This window comes from Papaver somniferum, unplaced genomic scaffold (assembly GCF_003573695.1).
Source record: "Papaver somniferum cultivar HN1 unplaced genomic scaffold, ASM357369v1 unplaced-scaffold_21, whole genome shotgun sequence".
NCBI lineage: Eukaryota > Viridiplantae > Streptophyta > Magnoliopsida > Ranunculales > Papaveraceae > Papaver > Papaver somniferum.
In genome coordinates, this window is record NW_020631041.1 from 10,056,858 (window position 1) to 10,083,221 (window position 26,364).

The 26,364-nt window shown below is 36.2% G+C and overlaps 3 protein-coding genes across 7 annotated transcripts; all 3 read left to right on the forward strand.

Annotated features, from left to right (window-relative positions):
* The first annotated feature begins 739 nt into the window (after positions 1–739).
* LOC113340267 (histone-lysine N-methyltransferase SUVR5-like) lies at positions 740–4,399 on the forward strand. Of its 3 annotated transcripts, none has more exons than XR_003355425.1 (10): positions 740–1,054; positions 1,772–1,932; positions 2,041–2,157; positions 2,227–2,321; positions 2,412–2,797; positions 2,882–2,990; positions 3,176–3,237; positions 3,352–3,479; positions 3,611–3,722; positions 3,949–4,399. XR_003355425.1 is itself a non-coding variant. In XM_026585472.1 (10 exons), exons 2-7 carry the CDS (start codon positions 1,885–1,887, stop codon positions 3,189–3,191), a joined length of 540 nt encoding a protein of 179 aa, XP_026441257.1. In that variant the 5' UTR covers positions 742–1,054; positions 1,772–1,884; the 3' UTR covers positions 3,192–3,237; positions 3,352–3,479; positions 3,611–3,722; positions 3,949–4,399. The 3 variants fall into 3 exon arrangements, 1 of the variants encoding a protein (XP_026441257.1); XR_003355424.1 differs by lacking the exon at positions 2,882–2,990 and having other exon boundaries at positions 2,412–2,596; positions 2,675–2,797; XM_026585472.1 differs by lacking the exon at positions 2,882–2,990 and having other exon boundaries at positions 742–1,054; positions 2,412–2,552; positions 2,675–2,797.
* Positions 4,400–14,795: 10,396 nt separating this feature from the next.
* LOC113339838 lies at positions 14,796–20,371 on the forward strand. Of its 3 annotated transcripts, none has more exons than XM_026585066.1 (16): positions 14,796–15,233; positions 15,316–15,381; positions 15,488–15,721; positions 15,903–16,001; positions 16,085–16,140; positions 16,241–16,352; positions 16,514–16,684; positions 16,837–17,103; positions 17,345–17,566; positions 17,648–17,839; positions 17,936–18,052; positions 18,128–18,439; positions 18,552–18,650; positions 18,744–19,171; positions 19,271–19,307; positions 20,083–20,371. In XM_026585066.1, exons 1-15 carry the CDS (start codon positions 15,072–15,074, stop codon positions 19,302–19,304), a joined length of 2,571 nt encoding a protein of 856 aa, XP_026440851.1. In that variant the 5' UTR covers positions 14,796–15,071; the 3' UTR covers positions 19,305–19,307; positions 20,083–20,371. The 3 variants fall into 3 exon arrangements, with proteins under 3 accessions (XP_026440851.1, XP_026440853.1, XP_026440852.1); XM_026585068.1 differs by having other exon boundaries at positions 17,945–18,052; XM_026585067.1 differs by having other exon boundaries at positions 15,494–15,721.
* A 1,719-nt stretch (positions 20,372–22,090) lies between these two features.
* LOC113339956 (CBL-interacting serine/threonine-protein kinase 9-like) lies at positions 22,091–26,115 on the forward strand. Its single transcript, XM_026585172.1, has 14 exons — positions 22,091–22,828; positions 22,926–22,988; positions 23,077–23,148; positions 23,243–23,350; positions 23,450–23,530; positions 23,984–24,037; positions 24,149–24,274; positions 24,367–24,456; positions 24,545–24,667; positions 24,813–24,920; positions 25,084–25,200; positions 25,332–25,388; positions 25,519–25,593; positions 25,721–26,115. Exons 1-14 carry the CDS (start codon positions 22,604–22,606, stop codon positions 25,793–25,795), a joined length of 1,374 nt encoding a protein of 457 aa, XP_026440957.1. The 5' UTR covers positions 22,091–22,603; the 3' UTR covers positions 25,796–26,115.
* The last annotated feature ends 249 nt before the right edge of the window (positions 26,116–26,364 follow it).

Here is a 26,364-nt window from a genome sequence, read left to right on the forward strand (position 1 = left end):
GGTTATGGTAGGGAGAGATTTAAGATTTGGTTAAGAAGGGAGTACCAGTGGTGGTGCTGGTGGAATTGAAACCTATAAATATAAGATGTAATTAATTTCATTTTCTTGTATTTTAAAACTATAAATTCTTATAATGAAATTATTTAACCTATTGACAACCCTAACAATTACTTGTCAGATATTTGCTCTTGAGTTACTCTTCAATCCATGTGCGGAAATAGTATTTTTATCGGATGATTACAATTACTTATGCTCCCGTTATTGTTGTCAATCAGTATATAGTTTATATTATATATGATTAGTGGATGAATTGGGTCATGTCCAATGCACTAAATTTAGGTCTGCAATGATACCGAGTTAGCAGATAATGACGACTAATATGCAAAAGATAATTACCGAGCTTACCAGGATAGATTATCAATGTTATACTTGTTACGTTACCACACTAGTGGAAAAGGGGGCTTTACTGACCCACACCCGTGACTCTCAATGACGGTCAATTGACCATTAACCGGTCAAGACGGTCTAAGATCAAATAAAAAAATCGGACCACTGCTAGGAGCACCAAAGTTGGTCGCTGAATTAAAAAATTTATTATTATTTTATTCCCTTTTCACCGACCCACACTGTGACCAACGATCCAAGTACTTTCGGTGGTTCAATTTTCAAGGCATTCATTCTCCCGTTCTCCTTATCTCTTCATCCCTCTATTATTTCTCCCTAATATCATATCATTTATCTTTCTCTTTTTTCTCTTCTGCTCGAGAGAGAGACTGCAGCTATCTTTTCTTCTTCACTTCCATCACCACAACAGACCACACAACCACCATCCACTACTTCCATCAGCACAACAACACTTTCTTCATCTTCTCCCTTGATTTGGTTTGCATACAGAAAATCAACGAAACCCCAAGAACCCTAGAATAAAAATCTTTGTTTCTACTTCACAGATTGCAAATCACTATTAGTAATCAAAGCTTTATCCTAAACCATTTCAGCATTTTCTTCTTTAAATCATCATTCTCGTTGCGATCTTGAGCATCAATTTCATCAGGTATAATGTATCGATTTTTTTTTTGTTAAGATTTCAATTTCTGAATTTGGGGGTTTTGGCTATGGGTTAGAATTGGGGTTTTAAAATACTCTTTTGTAACCGAGTGTTCTAATGTTAGTTTAGTTGTTTAATGTGTTTTGCAGAAACTGATTTTGTGTCGATGGATTTATTGTTTCGTTTTCACGTTTTATCAATCTTGATATATTCTAAGATAGAATATCAGCAGATAATTTCTGATTTATTGTAGATTAGTAGTCCTAAAAAAAAATTGTATCTATTGTTCTTGCTTGATTTGGGAATTTTTGATTTGAAGGTTCAAATAGAACTCCAACTCTAATGATTTTGTTGAAGAGATCTGAGATATGGGTTGCAATATAATTATAATTTTATTTTGATCTTTAACCTTAACTGGCAGTTGATTTTTTTGGTTTGTTTTAACTGAGTCTTTTAGGTTGAGGAAAACAGCTGTTGCAACTTCGCAAAGAAGGATTTAACCCCCATCTTCAATTGCTTAAGTTAACGTTGTTCTCTTGGTATTTTTTTTGTGTTTTATTCGATTGATATGTCTATGTTTGATGTTTTTCTTGTTTGTGAGGTGGGTTTAAGGTTTTGAGTACTGGGTTTTCTTAGTTTTTATGTTTGATGTATCAATTGCTCACCTGCGTAACATTGTTTATACATTGGTCAATTTGACACAGAGTATTTTTTTCTTCGCAGAGTTCACAGTTGGGTTGTTCTTGCCCACAGTCAACCTGTTCAGCAGATGCCTGTGATCATGTGTACCTCTTTGACAATGACTATGAAGCTGCTAAGGATATTAATGGTCAACAATGCATGATATATTTCCATATGATGAAGATGGTCGAATTATTTTAAAGGTAGTTTTATGGCCGCTGCTAGACTATTTTCTTTTCTTCGTAGAGTAAATTTCTGAGCTTCACTTGTTTTTGGAAGAGCGAGATTTGATTTTTTATTAAATTACACAGGACATATACCCAGTCTATGAGTGCAACTCAATGTGCGGCTGCGACAAGAATTGTCGGAATAAGATTTTGCAAAATGGGGTGAAGGTCAAATTAGAGATTTTTGAAACGGAAAAAAAGGTACCACTCTGGATATGATCTCATCATGTCATTAATTCTAGATAAACCTTTTACATGTGTTTTTCACAGGGTTTGTCAGTCAGAGTTGGTGAAGCAATTTCACGTGGAACATTTGTGTGTGAGTACATTGGGGAAGTTCTAAATGATCAGGAGGCAACCAAGAGGTCTGAGGGATAATTGAAGCAATTAAAGTTTCTTCTACTTACCTGTAGTTTTTTTTTTGCTAATCCTGCTTGACTATTTTGAAATTTTAGGTATGACAAGGAAGGTTGCAGCTATCTGTATCACATTAACTCTCACATCGACGTCATGAGTGAATTAGTTGAAGGAGGAACTGTGTCCCATGTCATTGATACAACACGGTGCGGGAATGGTTCTCGGTTCATTAACCATAAGTAATCAGTATTATTTGGTGAAAGAAACTGCGGAAGTGTACTTTGTTGGTGTACCTCTCTCTCTCTTCATGCATACATAATTTCTTTTAAAGATTTACTTACCCGATACTTGTTGGTGTCAGTTTCTCGCCCAACCTTGTTACATACCAAGTTCTGGTGGATAATATGGATAGCCAACTTGCACATATTGGATTATATGCGAATCATATCCTCATTACCTACCTTGAAAGGAACTGTCTTCAATGGTCAGTATATTTTGATTGGAAATCATGATGCATTTTAAGAATCTCTTAAGTTTTAGACATGAAGTTCCTCATGTCATGTGGCAGTTGGTCATTGGCTTTGGCATGTGCTTTACGTAACCTCTTCAATGGAGCACATAAATTCTTTGGTCTTTTATTGCTCTAGCTGAAGATACATGAAAAGCAACCTCTTCAAGTATGATTCACTGAAGTCTTTGCTTTAAGTAATTGGATATTGCATATGAATGTTTAGAGGACATGGATTAATAATTAGTTAAGGGGTATACTGTTTTCGCTTTAAGTAATTGCATATGAACATATGATAATCAAATTTCACTTCCTTCTACTGAGTACTACTTTTGCTTATACGTACCATTGCAGTGTCAACAGAAATTAATGTCAGATACCCCTAGCCAAACCCCAAAATTGAAAAGATGCGAGAGGTATCTTTTTCTTCAATAAAGAAAATTGAATGTGTAAAAACCTCTTGAATTTGTGTTGTTCACTTCTAATTATTTAGAGAGAGATATGGCCTAACAATTATTGGTTTGTTGCAGGATATAAACCTTCAAGAAGCCAAAACAGGACGAGAATATTTTAGACGCTGAACTTTTTGAAAATCCTAGCAATATCCCGGAGCTTAGGTTTTGGGCTTCCTATCGCTGATAAGCATTTGCTAGGACTGGTAATTTCTTAAAGCTTTTCACTAGGTCCCCTATTTCTTGGTCTTTCTATATTAGTTTAGAAGGATCCATGGATGTTTTATCAACTGTTTTTATTTGTTTCTTAAATATTGATGATTGCTTTTGCTAATAGACACGAGGCTCTGACAATTGCTTTCGTTGATGTTGTTGAAACTCTTAAGGAGGGTAGAGTTCATATAGACTACTCAAAGCTTGTTAAGGCTGATTACAATGGGAAAAACAAGGTTTCAATCTAACTGGCCCTCTTATTTTACGCCTTCCTATTATTATATGTTATAACAGAAAGATGTTATTAGATTACATTTATCTTTTCTTTTAATTATTCTCGTTAGTTGTACTATGACATCATTTAACCTTCTGAAACATATCATTTGAATAATACATCATGTATCGGTTTCTCAAAGCGAAAGGCTAAAATTTGGCATCTTCTTTCTTTTATTTTGGTGGCAGGTGCTTGCTCCTTATAGAACGGAGTACCAAGTTGAAAAAGAGATAAAATGGTACAACATCAATGCCAACTGCAAAAGCTTTGACTTATTTCAAAGTGAAGCTAAGTATCACTATCCCCTACTGATTTTGTATTCGATCTATTTGAATTAGGCACCGAGTTGAGCATTTCTTAAATCAACTTCTTATTATTACCTGGAAAGCTAGTCCTGGGTCAGAAGGTTGAAAACCTGAGTTTCTACGGTAGCATTTTTTATGTCTCATTTATCTTGTAGAAACCCACATGCGATGTATATAATATAGCATTATGATGCAACAATGCATCAATATATTGGTATTACTTTGATAACAGTGTTTTTTGATTTAAAATTGTGCTAGTGGTTTCTGAACTGGTTATATTTCAGTTGCACTCTATGCTGCAAAAGTAGTTTATAGAGTGCTCTATACTTTCTTACTGTTGATTCCACTGGTTAGCATGCTTCAATTGTAATTCAAACTTCTTTTGTTAGAATTGTGTTTCTTTTGAAGTTTGATATATCTGTGACATGCTATATATTCTCCTTAAGAATTAGTATAATCCCATTTTTCCATCACATTTTTTTAGTTCAACTTATTTGTTCGTCATAACCGTACTCATGGTGCTTCGCTGAGTAATTTCATTTCCTTGAATAGTGTGAAATTGAACTGATCCTGTGGTGCAGTGGTAGAAAATGATGAGCTTGTATTTATAAACGTCAAAGAACCAATAACCTGATCTTATCCTTATATATGGTAATGAATGAAAACATGGGTTTACTGAGAGAAGCTCTTAATCATGTTGAAAAGAGCTGTTAGTTGTCTAAAGAGACCTCTACCTTGCTCTTAGTTCAGTACATGGGACTTGCTATTACAATTTGTCTATCTCATTATATTGCTGCTGCCGCTTGCTTGTCTTCGTAAAACTCGATGAATATATTGGCAGATCTTACTTCTCGTTAAAGGGTTATGTTTGTTTTGCAGTCTCTCATATATTAGTTTGTTCATTTGTCGTATTTATTTAGAAGATGAAACCAAACATTCTAACAATATATGCTTAACTGATCTATGAGGAATTTGTACTAATCTTCACAACTTTGCACTTTTTATCCTCCTTGAGTTTCTCTCTGATTGTTGCTTGTGTTTCTGGTATCGGTTCTATTATGATTCAGTGGTTTCCATGAATGAATTTTGTTGTAGCTCATGCTTTGTTTCGTCTTCTGGTTGGGATTGCAATAGGGTTTTTCCCATTTAAAGCCATTGATTCAACAAATAGGTTTCTTTGTTTCCTCATGCTTTTCTCAATCACTGCGCTAATAGCAACTGGTTTATCAGTAGGAAGAACAAAACTGTTGAGTTCTTTTAGTTATTCATCTTGGGGCCTCTCTGCAATCTTACATGCAATACCTGTTGCCGTTCTTACATTAGGATTCCATGTATAACCCATTTTGTATCTTGTGCTCGAGATATGTCAAGGTCGTGAATTAATGAACTAGTTATGTTTGTGCCGTTGTGTCGATGTTGGACAGAGGCAGGTAAAGAGATTGACATCATATTGGTTAGGATATCCGCCTTTATAGGTCATTGTCCTCTCATGTGCATGGCAATGATTATTGTTTTTATAAGCATTTTCTTGAGTATTGTGACCTCCCCACATTAATCAACTAATAGATTTTCTGTGCAGGTGCACCATTATGAAGTAGAAATAAGTTCTTCATCATCATCGGAGTTTATAATTTTGTTGTTTAATTAATAGTTTTTTAGTTCATCGTTTTGTAATCGAATCCTAGAACTACATATTGCACTGGTCAGAACAACAGATTTTAATCCTTTGTGTAATTTGAAATCAATGAATCAATGAATGTTAAATTGAATGATTATTTGTGTGCAAGTTTAATTTGATTCTCATTTTATTTGGTTTGAATTTGGTTTTCATTTTATTCTCATTTGAATTCTAATTTGAGTTTCATTTGAGTTCTAATTTGTGTTTCATTTGATTCTCATTTGAGTTTCATTTCTGTTTGATTTCAGATTTAATCAGATTCAGTCAGGCCAGACAGTCAATCTGAATTTTTTTTTTTTATATTAAGATTTATATCTATGACTGATTAAAGACAGTCATAAAGATTTGACCGTTAAAGTCGGTCGTTGAAATAAGATTTTCAACGACCCCCAGAGACACGTCATAGTTGAAAAAGACGCTCAAACAACGACCCTTTCTTCGACTGACAAAGCAAGTCATAGATACGAGTTAAATGACTTGCTTTGTCGGTCGCGAAACTGCTGGTTTCCACTAGTGCCAACTTCTATTATGTTTTTAGCATGAGATACATTTATAACAAATTATGAATACAATTTGATTAAAGAAAAATGATATGAATGCATTTTTAAGTTAGTATTAGTACAATAAAAAAACTTACTCGCACCGTTTCAAAATAATAGGTTTTGTGCAAATTATACATGAAATCAGCCTATTATTTCGAAACGGAAGGAGTATTAATTTAGATATTATGAATGCACTATTAAATTTTTCTATGATTAGTTTTTAAATACTTTTTTTCCTTTTCTTAATAATTAAATAAGATCACATATATATATATATATATAACAATTTATCATAAGCAAGAAAATAAAACTTAACATTATAAAATATACAACATAAATCAACATACATGTGTATTTTTAATTTGAAAGGTAATGCGGATGTATTATCGTTTTGTTTTTCTGTAATTAAAAAAGAGAAGAGAGAATCATCCAACATATACTACTGGTACTTATTACAATATCATGCTTCAAAAGAAAAACTATATAAATAACAAAAACCAAAAAAAAGAAAAATTAACTAATTACTAACCTCTTATTGCATAGAGACGTTAGATTAGACAAAATAAAACAATAATCCGGCTCCAGCAGATGAAGATTAATAAAAACATCTGGTTCGATTTTATACAGAGTTTCAAATTAAAATAGGAAACATTTTTTTCTTAATTTTTGGTTTCTGCATTCTAAATCTTCTCTCATATCTTCTCAAACAATAGTGTTGGTGGCGGCGATGGGTAGAGGTAATGGGGAGAGATGAGAGAGGAAAAGTGTTAATAGAGGTGTACATACTTTAATTTATTTATTTCTCCAATTTTTAATGTGATTTTCAAAAAAATAAATAAAAAACCAAAAACGTGGAGCGATTTGGACAGATGAATGGGGACAGAATGTGCACTTCCCATTCTGTCCCCATGACATCACCTGTCAATTAATTTAGGTACTACGTACTGTCTTTTCATTTTGTTCAATTAATATAATCAAAACCTACCAAGTCCAGTTACCATCTCAAAATTCTTTAAAGGTGTAATGATAATAGCAGAATAGGCTCATTCCGGTACTCAAAAATTTCCTTCAGAGAATGGGCCACACAGAGTCCCTCTCAATCCTAGCAGAGATAAGCTGTTCAAACTCATCAAAAAACCACATCTTCCACCCTTAGAAAGATCTTATACAAGTACTTTTAAAGGTTTTAGAGTTTGTTAATCGAGCTCCGAAACTGTCATGTTCACGTATCACACGTCACATTCGACCATTTTAACGGGTTTTTTAGTTTGCACGCTGAACTCCAGCTTGAAATCCCCTAGAGGGTTCCCAATGTCAGGTTAGCTAGACATCTTTCTCTATCATTGACCTTGAAAAGGTCCTCATCTTGTAATGAACGAAAAAAAAATTATATTCTGTATTGTAGATGTGTTTGGAGTGTCTCCCGAGTCCATGCAGTGTTCATAATACCAAAATAAAATATTTTTCATGTATCACATGTCACAATCAATCATTTTAACGGGTTTTTTGGTTTGCACGCTGAACTGCAACTTGAAATCCCCTAGAGGGTTCCCAATGTCAGGTTAGCTAGACATCTTTCTCTATCATTGACCTTGAAAAGGTACTCATCTTGTAATGAACGAAAAATAATTATTTGTAATGTAAATGTGTTTGGAGTGTCTCCCGAGTCCATGCAGTGTTCGTAAGACCAAAATAAAATATTGTACCCACAATTCTGCTCGTGATGCAAAGGTGCTTATATTCAGGAGCAGGACTACGATGATCTCGCTTGCACGTGGTTGTCGATAATCATGAGTGAAGTGTGGTTTCTCAATCGCTATCGAAAATCAATATGTGACACCCCATATTTGATTTACTTTGACATTTTTAAGACCACCATGTAATCGGGAACACGAATATGTTTGGATAAGAAAATAGCTTTAGCTTCTCGTCGATTATTATCCCAACCTCGTCTTCATGCAATACGTTGGATATGTACGTGTTTTTTCTTAATAAATATATACATTCTAGTCTTCGAGAATTGGTCATCTAGAATTGTTTTAGACCATTGCTCGGGTGAAACCGCTCGCATTGATATGTCAAGTCATTTGTAAAATTTAGGTGCCGAAATGCATTCTTAATTTAGTATAATAAAATCGGTTTATGACAACATTGGGTTAAAGTAGTACAGTTCGAAAAAACTATCTCGGAAGACTACATGAAATATGGAGAACTTAAGTAAGGTTAGTGAGGAAACTTGATCCGTTTAATCAGAACTCTTGTTTATCTTCCTATCTATCTAACGAAACAAAATACTCAATTTTGGAACAATACTTTTGACTGTAAGTATATATAGGTTTGTGTATACACCTGAGGACAATTGAGTCAAGAATTTAGTGAAAATGACCATTGACCTTGAAATATCCTTGTCTTGTACAGAATGAAAATACCAATACAACAAACTATGAATCTCTCAATTCGGATGCATAATGAAGAAATTATGAGTGCTATACTAAAGCTAGACAAATGTGGCTAAAAGTTTGTCATATTGGGTTTAAGGGAAATAAAAGTTTAGGAACCTTTTTTTCCGCCACAGTTCGCGAACCTAACAATTTGAGAAATCCACCCCGAAAACATGATTAAAGTTTATTTTAATCAAGTTTTTGATGTTTCCTCCACTAGGCAGGGCGGCTACTCAAGAAGCAATCTATTTCCATATTTGGCTAGTTACTTGATCATGTATTTGTTCTAGGATAAACTGAGATTACTTGGGATCAAAGTAATTTGTGAATATGGAAATTAGTTCATGAACTTAATTTGAATGCAAGTAATAGTTGCTTTAATATCCCTATCTTTGGTCATTCATTATAGAGGATTCATGTAGCTACACAAACAATCCATCGAAAAATTGTGCATGTGTTGCATAAGGTTGTTTTCGACTTTGTTGTTCTTCACGAACAAGTAAAGTATTCATAAGGTTTTACGACATGTGAAGCTATGAATACTTTACTTGTGAGTTGTAAAACCCATGTCGGCTATCTTTTTCTTTGATAGTTGCATAACTTGAATGTATGTGATTACAATAATTATTGTTTATTATATATAAGGTTTTTCACTTCTGCTATAAGGCCATTTAAGGATTATACATTATAAACCATAGATTTGATATAAGGCCATTTAAGGATTATACATCATAAACCATAGATTTGGAATGTCCGTACCCTATAAATGGCAGGAGCATTCCCATTATACCCACTCTTATACGAGGTAATGTACATTAAAATCCTTAAGAAGTTCTACAAGATATCACTAGTAGATTTCCAATTGAACTTTAGAGGTGGAATCAATTTTTTTATGAAACGTGTAAACCCTAATTGTTGTTGAGCATTTACTAAAGGGAATCAACTTATGTTAAAATATTTACAAGAGCAACTCCTGAAGAGAATCAACGTTTTTTTAGGAGTTTTACAAATCCTTGAAACAACTAGTGGGGAAATATTGAGGGTATACTTTGTCTCTATTACATCTAGTCCGAAGTCTGATAGTAGATAGGAGGTGTAATAGCTTAAATCAATGTTTGTTTAGTCTGGACTAGGTCTACAAGATTGTAATTTTTTCGTTAGCAAAATCTTGGCGTGTTTATTTCACTTTTATTTCCGCATTATATATTCTTTTACTAAAGCGTGGTTCTTTAAAAATAGAACAAACAAGATTTAAGCTTGTTGAAATTTGGATCTTGAAAGATATCATTCTAGGTTATCCTTCGATATTGATTTTCGAGACCGTCCAAAAAATTTGTCACATAGATTCACTAATGAAAAATTGGCGGTGTACCAGGTACCTCATTCTTTTCAGTTTTTGGACTAAGTTTCATAGAGTTGCTACTGGTTGTTGCATATTAACCAAAATCGAAGTTTGACCTTCTTATAAAATTCTTACTAAAAAATCGGTTTCATCTTGTTTACACCGAGATGACTAGTAGCAATTCTCTGAAATTTAGTCCCTTTTATTAGATAAAATTCCATCCAAAAACACTAACTCTTCAAGATTAGCACATCTATAAAAAGAAAAAAAAATCTTACTAATATTTAATCAAATAGTTGTTTTTTTTAAACAAAGGAACACATATATTACATAGAAGAGTTCATTACATCATTCTCTAAGTAAGGAATTAACAAAGCAGGTGGATTAGACCACCATTCCCCACAAATATGATGCTTCCTAGCAGCCTTAGCTAGCGCATCAGCGACCTTATTACAACCCCTATAAACAAACACACAAGACCACACAACGTTTATATTACATATATGAACACACTTCTTAAGTAAAAGTTTACTCTGCCAAGGAGGAAGAGAAGATTGATTGTTTAGATAAGAACTGATATTCAGGTTATCAGTTTCAAACACAATAGCATACCACCCATTAGAAGTCGTCATTTTCATTGCTTCCAATAAAGCCCATGCTTCTGCCTGATGAATATCAATAGCTCTTGTTACTGTTGATTTTCCAGCCACATATTGTCCTGTATCATTCCGAATTATTATACCAATACCAGCCATTAATGAAAGAGGACTGTAAGAAGAATCAATATTGATTTTCAAGACATTTAATGGAGGTGGCTTCCAGGGATCATTCACAACAGGCCTAAGAGTAGTAGAAATACTTGATGCAACATGTAACTGATGTTTTGCAATATAAAAATCAACCTGATGAATGATATAACTATGATTGGGAAAAAGGTTAGAAAATATGATTCTACATCTATGTTTCTAGATAAAATGCATAATGCAAACTATAATGTGTAATGACATGAGGGGTACTATGGATATTTATTTGATAGTCATGAGATTGCCAAGTCTGAACCCATGAAAGAAGAGAAGCAAACTGCATCATTGATCAAGTATGTTGCTGCGGGAAGAAGTATATCCAAATTGCCTGAGTGAATGGACAATGAAGTAAAAGGTGATCAATATCTTCAAAATGAGCTGAGTTGCAGAGAACACATTGCTGATCCACAGAATTCATGTGTATAAACAATCTAGCTTTAACTGGCAGTGCATTATGAAGACCTTTCCACAAAAAAATCTGATATTTACATGGCATTTTTAGCTTCCAGAACTTCAACCAGAACTGAGGAGTCAGATTAAGGGTTGTACTGCTTATATTGTCTTGTTGACACAAAAATTTATAACAAGAAGAAGTTGTGAAAACACCTGAAGTTGTGTAAGGCCAAATTAAAGTATCTTCTTGATCCATCTGAATAGGTATAGTCAGAATTAAATTTACTTGTGAAGGACTAAACAACTTTCGAAGGAGATGAATATCCCAGTTACCAGTTTGAGTGTCGAATAGTTGAGAAACCCATTGATAATCAGAAAGATGAAGATCATCCCAATATGTAAGTGCTGATGGTAATCCAGTTTGAAGTCCAAATATTAATGATAGTACCATTTCCCACCTGCCATTTTGCAAACTTCAGAATAATTTGAAGACCTTGACATATACTTTGCCATACCTAGTTTGTGTTAACAGAATCTAGAGGCGGGAAGAATTGTAAATCGTTATGAGGAAAGTATTTACCTTTCAAAAGTTTTCCCCACAAAGCATCTTGATTATGAAATAACTGCCAAAGCATAGTTATAGTTCCCTAAATGCTTCAAACCCAATCCACCTAGTCTTTTAGGTAATCTCACTTTATCCCACGAAATGAGACGAGGGGAATTATTCCACCAATATTGTCGTTGTACCTTATCCATCTGATAAAGAATAGATTCTGGTAACTTAAAAATTTGCATTTGGTACATACCCATTGAACTCAAAACATGATTCACTTGAGTACTTCTACCCGCTTGTTTAACAAGCTTACTTTTCCAACCTTGAAGTCTAATATTCATGTTATTCAAAATACCTTGACAGTTTTTTTGTCTAGGTCTATGCAATAACAAAGGAATTCCCAAATACTTTTCTCCGACACCCATCTGAGACAAGTTAATAATACCATTAATACTTGTTTTTTTGAGAAGGAGTAGTATGCTTACCAAAGAAAATAGTAGACTTCTTCATATTAATCACCTGACCCGAAGCCTGACCAAAGATGCGCAACAGATCTTTTAAATGATTCATTTGAGTGGCATTTGCTTGAAAGAATAGTAAGCAATCATCTGCAAAAAATAAGTAGTTAATTGCAGGACAATGCTTACCAATTTTCAAACCTTGTGGCAGACCCATATCAACATGATGTTGTAACATTCTAGAAAAATCCTCCATAATAAACAAAAACAAATAAGGGGACAAAGGATCCCCTTGGTGCAGACCACGAGAAGGCTTAAAACTGGCTGAAGGAGTCCCATTAATAAGTAAAGAAATATCAGCTGTAGAGATACACTGTTCGATTAAGGCAATCCAATCTGAATGAAAGACAAGATGACGAAGAATATCCAACAAAAAAGGTCATTCTACCCTGTCGAAAGCTTTCTACATATCCAACTTCATACCAACCAGAGCATGATTAATATTTTTAATCTTCATAGTTTGCAGTAAATCATGTGCAATAATTACATTATCTTGGATATGTCTTCCTGCAACATACGCTGTTTGAGTTGGTGAAATAATCTTTGGTAAAAATGGTTTTAATCTGTTAGCTAATATCTTAGAAATAATTTTATAACTAACATTACAAAGACTAATAGGTCTATAATCAGAAGGTGTTTGAGGATGGTGGATTTTCGGAATAAGGACTTGATAAGTATGATGCATGGCTCTAAGCATATATTTATTGGTAAAAAAATATTGAACCATTGAAATTACCTCTGAACCAACAATATCCCAGCACTTTTGATAAAAAGCCGCTTGAAAACCATCGTTTCCTGGAGAAGCCCATCGCCTGATGTTGAATAACACTTCCTTAATTTCATCAGCATCTGAAAGACGAATTAACTCTTGATTTTTTGAATCTGAAATGCAAGGCGTAAACAGTTGCAACACATCTGATTGATGTTGAGGCACAAAAGTATTAATCACTGCAGAGTAGTGAGCTAAAAAATGTCTTCAATATCTTTTTTAGAATCATACCATAAACCCAAAGGCCTCTGAATAGCATGAATATGAGATCTTCTCTTATTAAAATTTTCCAGAGAGTGAAAATACGAAGTGTTCCTGTCTGCTTCAAGGAATTTATCACTAGCTTGCTGCATAAAATATTCCTTCTGAATGGACAACCAAGTCTGCAAACTATTAGTAAGATTCTGAGTATGAGGATGAGTAGCAGGTAGGTTTTTATCGTAACACAGTTGAAGTTGAGTCTGAATTTGATGCAGATTTGCTTCAATGTTACCAAAATGCAATTTTTTCCATTGTTGAAGTTCAGTTCTGATGTACTTGAGTTTACTTGAAAATTGATACAAAGGAGAATCCAAAAAATGATGGTTCTAACTCTGGTTAATAGTTGTGTTGCAAGAAGGAATTTGAAACCAGTATTTGTATAATTTAAAAGGAGACTGCCTAGTGAAGGTTGAAATGGTATTTAAGATGATTGTACTGTGATCAGATGCAACATGTACTAAATGCTAAAGATAAGATGTAGTATAATTATTGATCCACAAATTGTTTACTAAAGCCCTATCAAGTCGAACAGAGACATGATCCTCCGCTTGTTTATGATTATACCAAGTAGTATCAGAACCAGAGTACCCCAAATCAACTAACCCAAGTTGTTGAACGAAATTCCTAACATGTCTAGCATGATGAGGCCGATTAACAGAACGATGAGTTTCAGAATCATGCATAGTAAAATTCAAATCTCCAATCAGCACCCAAGGAATATTAACATAGATGCTCATCTCTAAAAGATAATTCCACCGCCTAGTATTATCTAAAGTGTCATGAGCACCATACATGCAGGTGATTAAAAAGTCTGGATGATTATCATGAGTATGAATTATTGCTTGAATTGTGTCAGCAAAAGTGTGCATAATTTCGAAGTCAACTCCATCTTTCCATGCAATATCAATTCCACCGGAAAGGCCAATAGATGAATGAAACCAAAAATGAGGATATCTAGTATGAGTAAGATACAGTCTCATATTATCAGATTTAGCTCTAGTTTCCGAAAGGAAAAAAACATCAGGGTCATGTTAAGTCAATTAGTATTTTTAAGATAATTCCTAGTACGAGGATTGCCAATACCTTGACAGTTCCAAGAAACTATTTTTATGATGAAGTGAAGGAAAAAATGCAAAAGAAAAGGAAAAATAAAAAACCAGAGTGAAAGAAAAAATAATTATGTTGATGATGATTTTTGATTGATGTACACGTAAGTTTGGTGTGGCCGTGTGGGTAGGTACTGTAATTTGGAATGGCTCGTTGATTAAGGTCGATGGATGGGCTTTGGAATGTCCGTTCCCTATTAATGGCAGGAGCCTAGCCATTAATACCCACTCTCTCTTTTTTCTCCTTCATTAATCAAAAATTAATTAGTGTTAATCACACTCCTTTATTAAAAGTCTTAAATCCATTGAATTAGGGAGGGAGGAGTACAAATCAGCTGCACCACCACAATCCAGCTGCTTTTTATAAGTGAAGTCCCCCCAAACATTTGTTTTTGACTGTCAGTCTTCTCCTCTTTCTCTCTTTTGATTTCTCTTTCTAGGGTTTCTCCCAATAGAAAATAGAAAAGGAAAAAAAAGAGGGAAAATCACACCAAAGAGAATCAAACAATCTGGGTTCTCTCTGATTCATTCATTTCATTCTCAATATTACTAATTTAATTAGGAGGAGGAAAAAGATAAATTATTTTTAGGTTTTGTTTAATGGAGGTTGTCTCTGGAGGAATCTCCGCTTCTCGCGGTGGTGGTTCACTCCCTCCTGCACCTTCCTCATCTACTTCTCAGTCATCTTCTTCTCCTAGAAAGGAATGGCGTGCTGTTTCTGAACAACATTCTTCCCCCATTCGAAACCCTAACAACAACGAGGTACATGATAAAATGCTTCCTTTTCCCCCTTTCTTCAATGGGTTTTCTTATTTTTGCTTATTAACTTGTTTTTCTTTGGCAGGAGTTTGAGCGATCAAAATTAGGGCAACAACAACAATCTGATCACGAAAGAACATTCTTATACGAGGTAAAAATTATCTCTTTTTATTTATTTATTTATTTTTGGGGGGTTTTGAGAGGGTTGGGTGATAGAGGAGAAGAATTAATGAGGGTTTGTTCTAATTTGTGCGGAGGTTCAGCAAGTAACAGGACAGCAGCAACTAGATGGTGATTTATGTTCAATGTTGATGAACGACAACAACAATGCTGAACAGAAACTACACAGTATAATTAGACAGAGACAGGAATTACTGCAGATGGAGGTTGAGTTGAGAGCACAGTTCATTGCTAGATCTGAAATCATCGCAATGCAGAACAGCTACAATGCACAGATCAATGACCATGCCAATGCTGCCTCCCAGCTTAAGGTTAAATGTTTTACTTCTGCTGTTTTCATGGTTATGAATTTCGGGTACTTGTAGCTAGATTACTTGTATGCGATGTTGGCAGGAATTGTATGTGTGAGATGGTGATAACTGCAGGTCATAGTTACATGATACATCAATTTTTGTTTCTTATGTTCTATTGTGGGATTGTTTTATCGTGCAGGAGCAACTGCGAGAAAGGGAACAAACAATACGTGAGATGGAATTAAAGATGGAAGAGATGGAAAGAGAGCTACATGCTGTTAAAATGGACAATGAGACGGTATATTTGACATGCCTATTAAAAATGTGGGACTTCTGGTGTTGTTCTCGTTACGTGTTCCTCACATTTTACCATTTTAACAGGCTTGGGCTAAGGAAGGCCTTCTTAGGGAGCAAAACAAAGAGTTGGCATCCTTTCGGTATGTTCTTCTAGCATCTTTGAGAAAATTTCCCATTTTACTTATTAAGATGGGTGTTCATTTAGTGACTTTTAACAATTTGGATTTTGTTGCCTAGCAGAAGAGAGTGGGATAATTCTGAAGCTGAGCGAGGACAAAATCTTCAGCAAATTCATGATCTCAAAGAACATATCCAAGAAAAAGATAGGCTGTTTCTTGAATTGGAGGAGCAGGTGCTCTCATAACTTCTTCATGACCATTTCAATTTTACCAAGTTCTGTATTCTTCCACGTGCCTTATCATCTCTTTGGCAGAGAATAGATGTTCAACATTTAAACCATATATCTCCATGGAAAGCACATAGGTGGATTGTCTAATATCTTTTGTGTTTCAGCATAGGGTTGCACAAGAGACCATTATATACAAAGATGAACAATTGAGGGAGGCTCAAACTTGGATCTCTCGTGTTAACCAAATGGACTTGATTACCAATCAGACATTAGAGGCTGAACTGCGACAGCGGACAGAACAGTTTAATCAGTTTTGGGTTGGATGTCAAAGACAGGTTGTTTTAACTTTCCTTTTACACTCACATGTTTATTCATGTCTCCCCATTGATGGCCTCTCTTTTCAAAAAAAAATGTTATTCTGTTCTTATCCGCTACTTCCATTTCGCTCTTTTTTATGTTATTGACTTGTTTCTTTTGACGATGTTAGTTCGCAGAGATGGAGGGCCATCATCTTCAGGTTATACAACAGCTTCAATTAGAGCTGGCTGAGGCAAGAAAGAGGAGCGGTGTCTATGCTGATGACTTGGTTCGTGCAGCTTCAAAAACTAAGGAGGCATTAACACATACACAAAACAAAGGGAACCAGATCAGTGTAAATGGGGGTTCCCCTCAAAATGGTAATACTAGTGCCTACCCAAACGGGAGCGTTGAGGATTTTCAGGCTGTTGCTTCAACTGGCAACGGATCAGTAAAGGTAGGTTCAACGACGCCTTTTTGAATGCTCTCCAACATCACAGTTGTAAGCGTTAATGGCAGATATTTTCCTGCACTTGCATTTTCAGTTCTGGAGCTTTGACAGTCATGATTAACACATTACATGTGATGAACAAAATTAATTGTTGGATAAATTTGCCTGTTGTTACGTCCCAACTCAGTATCATCAATTTATGTTGGCATGGGTAGAAAATTTTAACTTCCCCCTTTCTCATCAACAGCAAGATCAAGTTCCTGGAGTTCATATTGTTCCTTCGTCCCTGTTTGGAATTGGTGCCTACGGTCTGCCTGGACAGGTTGCTGCGCTGCATCCCTTTGTTATGCAGCAGCAAGGTGCTCCACCCTCTGTAACATCAGCCAACACGCACATTCCTCAATCTCATGTTGGCCAACTTCAGTCTGGGCCTGCAATTTCATTCCATCCACAGTGGGAGAACCAGCAGGTAACGGGTGAAGTGATTGTACAACTTGTCGTTCTATATAATGTTGCTTGTGATCTCTTAAACCATTTCGTTTCCATTTAGGCTGTACCAGAGAGCTCACAGGTATCAAGTCAGAGTCAATATCAAATGCCCCAAACTGAGCAAGGATCTGGTGCTCGTTACGAATACGAGCTTACTGCTGATGGCCTCACTCGTAAAATGAATCATTTGGAAGTTAATGTCAACCCAAACCAGGAGCCTGATCCTGTAATCACATCCAGTGAAGAAGCACAGGTTACTTTCTTTGGAAATGTTTGTTCCATGTAATACGACGCTTTCTTATTGACTTTGGCCCAATATATTCATGAGTGTTTATTGTTTTCTGTTTAGGTTCTTCAGTCAAATGATATAAATAACTTGGTGCAACCAGAGCAGAACTTTCAAGAAAACTCACAGTTAGATGCTGCTTTAAGATTGGACTCTCGTGTACAAAGCGGGGAAAACAAGGTTAGTTGTTATTGAGTATTTTTAATTGGATCTGGTGCTCGGTACAAATATAGCTAATATCTCTGATCCTTGCAGGTTCTGGAGGAAAGCATAGAAACTGGACCTAACCATTCATTAGAGGTTCAAGAGCAGACTGCACGACAACTTTCTGCTGCCAATATGTCATCTGGTAGTTCAACACATTCTATGAATTCTGCTGAAGCTACAGAGTGCAATGCTAGTGTTGTGGTTTCATCTGAAGCATCCTTTCCAGCTGAACGGGTGATAAATATGCTGCCGGTGAGAAAAATCCCGGAGCCTAAGCTATTAGATGAAAGGTCACTGCTAGTGTGCATTGTTCGTGCCATTCCTGCAGGATCTGGTGGTCAAATTAGAATTAGTTCAACGGTAAGATATGGTCCATCTGGTACGCGATGCCCATGCTTCAGTCATTGCCTTCTACCTATGCTAGTTCTAGTTTCTTGTCTGACTTGTTTATTCATCTTCTCTGTCAATGTAGCTACCAAATAGACTGGGGAAAATGCTTGCACCTCTCCATTGGCACGATTACAAGAAAGTATACGGAAAGCTCGATAACTTTGTGGCTGGTCACCCTGAAGTAAGTCTCGAAGTAGCTTTTATTTGTTTGCTAGTTATCCATATTAAATTCATGTTGCTCTCTGAAGTTCTTAATTGGGATCTCAATTTTCAGCTATTTGTTGTTGATGGGGATTTCATTCATCTTCGAGAAGGAGCACAAGAAATCATATCAGCTACTGCTGCGGTTGCAAAAGTTGCTGCAGCTGCAGCTGCTTCTGCTCCTTATTCGTCTTTCCTACCCTCTGTGGCTGTTACTCCAATTGCTCAATCTAATCGCCTGAAGAAGGTTCCATCAATTGAATCCGAACATGTTAAGATTGGTTCTGCAAAGCCATCACTTAGTACTTCATCAGCACAAATTCGTCCTTCAAACGGTGTTCATGGTCTAGAAAATGCCAAACTTTTGGGCAAACCTAAAGATCCAAAGGAGTTGAATGGTGTTCATATGGCTGTTGGAAACGGGGGAATGCCTATTCTCCAGACTAAAGGATCAAGTAATGGGAGGAATGGTTCAAGTTTTGCAGGAAAGCAACAAGGAAGGTAGTTACTCTTAGCACCTTAGGGTGGCCTTTTGTCTTTAGCTCAACTGCGTGTTGATTCTTGAAAAATCTTACAAAGTGAATTTGTCTTCTTCTGCAGCATCCCTGGAACTGCATTAACTTCTCGAAGATAGAAGGTATGCTCATTTTCTATGTACAATTTTGTTACAACTGGTGCTAATTTTCGTATGTGAACGGTATTTGGTTTTATTAATGGTTCATGCGTTGTTCATCTAAATGGACTTAATTGTGAAGATTGTAATTGTCATTGTGGTATTTTATTCAAGTTGAAGGTTATCGAGGACATTTTGGATTAACTGTCATAATAGCTTGAAGCCGTTAGCCTTTCTGGTGTGGCTTGAGATTCACCAAAAATATCTTGGATTAATAGCTTGGATTAACTGTCATAATAACTTGTCTACTTTGTGCTGGAGTAAACAAATATCTTTCCATACGGGAACTTACTTCTGATGACAGCAGTTGAAATTTTGAAATTACACATTAGTAGTACTTGAATAGAATAACGGTAAGCATAACGCCTTCTTGTACCCCAATCATATCCCAGTGAGCACATTGTCAATCTCCCTGAAAACTGAAACTATCATTTCTGTCATTCTGTATCCTTTTCCTCTCGAACCTCGAAGACACCAACATTTCCTCTGGACAGAGCTAAATGTCGTTTAAGAGAAGTCCAACCGGCAGATAGATGTATTTTATTTCTGTTCATGCTTAGTTCCTGTGGCTGGTTATGTTACTAGTATCCTTAGCCTAGATAATCCTTGTTGTGCTCGGTGTTCGGTTTTCCTGTCAAAGTCATTTAATTTTGCAATCATCCACTGGGATTCTGGCTTTTCCATCTATCCCGTCTTCCTTTATCACACTACTCATTGGACGGTTTTGTATATTTGACAGGGCATGTCATTGGACTGGTGTATGAAGAACGTAGTAACCTAATGCAACTGTTGGTTTGATAGATAACATGCAATCTTTTCTGGAGGAGGAGAGAAGCATCAAGTAGAAAGCGGCTCAAATGGTGTGTTAATCTCCAGCTGGTATTTCTTTCTGTTTTGCTGGGAAAAAAAGATGCCCTCTCGATCCATGTTGTATTTTCTTTCTTTTACTTTGGATTGGATGTTAAACTTGTCAGAATTTCATGCACATATTTGCAGCTTTAAAAAAATATATAAGCTCTTTCAGGAAACCAGAAATAGAAAAAGTAAACATATACTTAGAAATTAGAATGCCTAGAAAGTAGTGCCACCTTAATGGGCATAATAGAGCCTATGGAAAATGCTCTTTTCGTAGAATGTTTATCAGTACTGCTGCTACTGCTACTTTATTATTAGACTGTATTCAGATAGCATCATTTGATATGATATGCAGCTTCTGTATCTATACCCAAGTGGCTGTGTTGGTTGTAGTAGCAGTAGATGAGGTTTGGGTGATGATGAAATGAGAAATGAAGATAGAGAACCAGATGAAGATTGGTGTAATAGAGAGGATGAGACCTAAAGGAACCATCCAGAGCTGAGTATTGTGGGTATGATACTCAACAGTCCACCACACTAAAATCAGAACCCCAACCAGGCTTGTCAATAGCGACCACAAACCATAAGTTACCAATGGTGAGTTAGATGATGACATCTTCCCTGGGCAGTAATGTGGTAGTGGCAATACTTTTTGCTGCTCTCCTCATTCAGAGATCAAATTCCAACGGATTTTTTTTGCCTTGGGATCAAGTTTATGTTTGTTTGACTATGAATTTGATTCAAGTTATAGAAGATAACTTCCTGAAGATGCATACATACAGGAAATATCAGCAAGAACAAGATTTAGTATGATGAAGAGTAGGAGAATACAGATGAGAGATAGTTCATCTTTTGGCTGTTGAGATATAAATAAGAAGGGAGAAAGCAGAAAGGAGACATGTCTAATAGTTTATTGCGGTACATAATATTATGTGCCTAAAATGATTAGTAATATATTCTCCATCAACTGTGCCTACTCGACTAAGTTGTTTACCGGCAATTTGTATTTAATATCGACTTCCCAAGTAAAGAACTGAATTTATCTGCTTCTTTCAACTCTTTTAGTAAACCCGTATTAGATAATTACTAGTACTAGTGTACAATCAAATATTTGGGATGTCCTTACAATCAAAGTGTCCCATGTCAGCAAGTCCAAAACCAGGTTTGCTTACTATGTTTCTGCCAACAAAAGAAGTTAGTATGTCACTGAAAATACTTCAAACTTGTGCACTTGCGTGACAAACAGTGGAAGTTTTTTTTCTTCCTTGTAATGCCGTGCGAAAGTACCAAAACTGAGGGATTACAGATGAAAGGGGTATGTATCATCGGTCATTCCATCAGGTGCTAAAACCAAATCCAGAAACTTTTAATAAAAAGTTTTGCAATTTAGAAGCCCCTCTACGTAATTTTTTTATTGCAATCATTTTCCATGTCCGTGTGGATTCCGTAGGTTCTCTGTGACGTGTGTGCCAGTGAGAGATAGAAAACAAAGTAAAGGAAACTGCGAAGAAGGCTTCATCTCATCTCATCTTAGGTATAGTGACCTAACTCATCTGACAAAAACATGGAAGTTAAGATAATAATAGGAGGAGGATATATCCACGTCCAACCAACATTATCATCATTTCTACTTCTTCTTTTTCTGCAGAAATTCTGTTTTCGAACGCAATCTCTTTACTTTTTTGCAATCACATGCTGTGGCTATCCTGCCATTTCGTCTGGCCTCGCCTTTTTTTGGTTCTCTGAACGAAATTTACTATTATTGGACCCAAGTTTGACTTGAATACTACTAACTTACTCTGTGGCTCATGTTTCACGCCCTTCCTATTAAACACAAACGTCCACCATTCATTTCTTAATCACTTAATCTCATCACCAGAAGAATTTGGGTGGTCTATTTTTGTTGTGCCTTGTCGATCATAAACAAAAATGACTTGTTCATTTTCCTGACATTAATTTCTTAGACCTTCAACTGTAAATCAGCTCCTGGTTCACCTCTGTAATTGGTGGCGGAACTAATATTTACAGCGGTGAATCTGTAGTCTCTAGTCACCAACTCAATCAAACATATGTTGCATGCATTATTGAGAGAAAATAATAATTGATGTCCAGATAAATGCCAGTCACACACGTACAGAAGATTCACATGCCATTCCATCTTCTCTTTGAATTCAATTCAGTTCAATCAAAAAGATGAATACGAATATTTTAAAAGTTATTATTACCGTGGTGGGGTCCTATCAGAGTATGCTCTAACTGAACCGGGTCCCAAAAATATCCTCCCCATTCTGATGATTCACTGATATTCATTATAAGTAGGCAGCTCCCTCTGAAACACAGAAGCTCTACTTTCTTTTGTTTCTTAGAAGAAGAAGAAGAAGAATATCATCAAACACACACAGAGAATGAGTAGCAGGGGTAGTAGTAGTCACAGGAGTAGGAGAGTTTCACCTGCAGCTGCGGTAACAGCTAGAACTAAAACCAGGATCGGGAAATATGAGATGGGGAAAACATTAGGAGAAGGAAGCTTTGCTAAGGTCAAGTATGCTAAGAATCTCGAGACGGGCGACAGCGTTGCTATTAAAGTCCTTCAAAAGGATCAAGTTCTACGCCATAAGATGGTCGAGCAGGTATATACATACATGAATTTGTTTTCGGATTTTGCAAAATTATGTCCGGGATGGCGGATTTTGAGTGGTGATTGTATTTTTTTTTTTTTTTTGGCAGATAAAAAGGGAAATTTCGACCATGAAGTTGATTAAGCATCCTAATGTTGTCCAGCTCCACGAGGTACATATACATGTAGTTGCAGGAAATCCGTTAGTTTCATTCATTTGTAAGATCAGATAACTGAGTGGATGTAATGTAATGAATTCAGGTCATGGCAAGCAAGACTAAAATATATATAGTGCTGGAATTCGTTAACGGAGGCGAACTGTTTGACAAAATAGTAAGTCTTGCCGATTGAATTCATCCATCTACCCCTACTACATATGCATTTGTCTTATGGTTAGTACTGGTATGTTTGCTTCCTATTTCTTAAGGTTCATCATGGGAGGCTTAGGGAGGATGAGGCTAGGAGATACTTCCACCAGCTCATCAATGCGGTGGACTACTGTCACAGTAGAGGCGTCTACCACCGAGACTTGAAGGTTTTCCCCCCTTCTGTTTCAATGTTTATATAGGCTTCAACCATTTCTATTCCTCCTGCTCTATGTTGATAGTGTATGTTTCCCGTAATTTTTGTGCAGCCTGAAAATTTGCTTCTGGATTCATACGGAACTTTGAAAGTTTCAGATTTTGGATTAAGTGCATTCTCACCTCAATTGAAAGTAAGTAGCACGTCTTCACTGCAAATACAATTGGTAGAAATTATACAACGTTAGTGTTTCTACGATGTCAATCTCATATCAGAACAAATTGAGAAGTAGTCAAATCATACTGTCTAGCTAGTCAGGGAACCTAATGAGGATCTGTGCCATAAAATTTGGAATGCCTCCCATGAGGGCTTCAGTCATACTGGTAACTTGCAAAGGATAGCCAGACTGCTTTTCGTTGGTTATGATTTTTGTGGATTGTGGTTGAAGTGTCTGGAATTGGCGTTATTATGTCCTCGTTCTTTCTGTGTGTAAATGTTGTGCTTTATCTGTGGACTCTGTGGGTTGTTGCTTGTAGTTTTATCGTAATAGGCTGCTAGGAGCTTCATATTCATTGTTACTTCTGCTTGGTGACTTTAAGAATTTCATTGCCAGGAAAGAACCTGACTAACAGTTTGGTTGTTGTAGGGTGATGGGCTCCTTCATACGGCATGTGGAACCCCAAATTATGTTGCTCCTGAGGTATGTTTCTGCGTATGCTTCATTTAAAGAAATAAATTTTCTTTTGCTTCTTGTTCACAAGGCATTACCTAGAGACTCATCATATCTCTTTGGCTCAATGCTTACTCTCAGGTTCTCAATGATAAAGGTTATGACGGTACAACAGCTGATATATGGTCTTGCGGGGTTATCCTTTTTGTACTTATGGCTGGTTACTTGCCGTTCGAAGAATCTAACCTTTCAGTTTTGTATGAAAAGGTAAGTAGTTTAATATGATAACTTCTTATTCTGCATTTGAGAACCTAAATCAGAGTCCACTAATGGAAACTCTGAATTTACTCAAACTGCAGATATTCCGTGCTGAATTCACATTCCCTTCGTGGCTCTCCTCCGATGCTAAGAAATTGATTAAGTGCATTCTCGATCCAAACCCTGAAACCGTGAGTCCACAAAACCAACAATACTCTGATAGGAATATCACTTTACCCACTTAATTTTTGTGTAATCGTGTTAATTATGTGATTTCAGAGGATAACCATTCCAGAAATTTTGAAAAATGAATGGTTTAAGAAGGGATACAAGCCACCAAGCTTTGAACATGAAGAAGACGTCAGCCTGGAGGATGTCAATGCTGTTTTTAATGACGCAGCGGTGAGACATTGCACCTTATCCCCTGCCTGTCACCAAGTTTTTACACCTATAAGCTACTAATCTTGCACCACAACCCTTACAAATGAGTAACTTGGAGGATTGTATAGAAAATGTTTCCTGAGGTTCTTTATTCCTTTTAATGCAGGATTTTCTTGTAACTGAAAAGAAAGAGAAGCCCGTTTCAATGAATGCGTTTGAGCTTATTTCAAGGTCTCAGAGCTTCAACCTTGAAAATTTGTTCGAAAAACAAGCGGTATGTTTTTTTTTAAGTGATCGTTTTTGTAGTTACCAGGGTGTTATGTGTATCAACTTGTATCAAAATATTGCTAATTGCAGCTTTAATTCCTGTGGCTGCTAATAGGAGATTTTTCGGTATTATTGATGCTTATGTTGTTTGCTGGGGTTCTGAATGACAGGGTCTTGTGAAGAGAGAAACATGTTTCACTTCGCAGCGTCCTGCAAACGAAATAATGTCTAAAATTGAGGAAGCTGCCAAACCTTTAGGTTTCAATGTGCACAAACACAACTACAAGGTACATGTCTAAGGTTTTACACCTTCACTGAGTTGTAGCTTGATGATTTAAAGATGCTATCATTCTGAAAAAACATGGTAGAAATGTTTGTACATTCAAACTAATGTATAAAATTATCGAACATGGAACAGATTAAGTTGCAAGGCGACAAGACAGGAAGGAAGGGCCACCTTTCCGTTGCTACAGAGGTAACTAGTGTTTCCTGAGCTCCACCATTTCTTCCTGTAAAACTGTTGCATTATTTATGGTGCCGTGGTTTGCCAATACCTGCAACAGATCATTTTTTTTTTTAAAGTTCAATTCTGCACATGAATGCAGGTATTCGAGGTGGCTCCATCTCTGCATATGGTAGAGCTTCGCAAGACCAAAGGTGACACCTTGGAGTTCCACAAGGTATGTCAAAAATTTATGTCTTTTCAGTTTTGGCAAACATCTTCACGCTGATCTTGAGTTTTCTTTATAACGAACTCACTGCATTCTTTTTTGTGTTTAATAAATTCTTTGAACTGATTTGTGACAGTTCTACAAAAGCTTCTCGTCTGGCCTACAAGACATTGTTTGGACCTCTAAAGCCATCACAGAAGAGTCGAGGTGATTTTCAGATTCCTTTTGGATCAGATGAAACCGGCCGTCATGCTATCCAAGCCTGGGCAAAGCTGCATGCTGCTTCACTTCTCTGCCTGGTCACCTTCTGTAACTCTTTTGATTGTACATGTTTGGGAGAGTTAGTAATTGTACATTCAATGGTCCATGTAAAACATGGATGTGCGACATGAGTCTCTTTTTGCTGTGAGAAAGCAAGCCCCTTTCTGACTGAAGATCAGTCTATTGTGGGTGTAAATGTCACAAGATCTAGAAATCCCAGGATGTTAAACGAGTTTCTGAAATGGCAATACACGTGAAGTTTATTCTCCAGTTCTGACTTGTATCGAATGGCGCTATAAACAAGCAGTAAGTATTTAAGAAAAAGAAACGTCCCAATATCTGATCAATGTCACAGAGTATAAGATAGAGAAGTTTTTACGTACAAGCTCCTTTTCGAAGACCATTTTCGGAGTTTTCAGATGCTGCTCCTTATGTTAGAACACTGGAAGCCAAAACATAATAAACATTAGGTGACTTGCATGTATAACACACAAAAATCTCCAACAATTCCACCTTGAA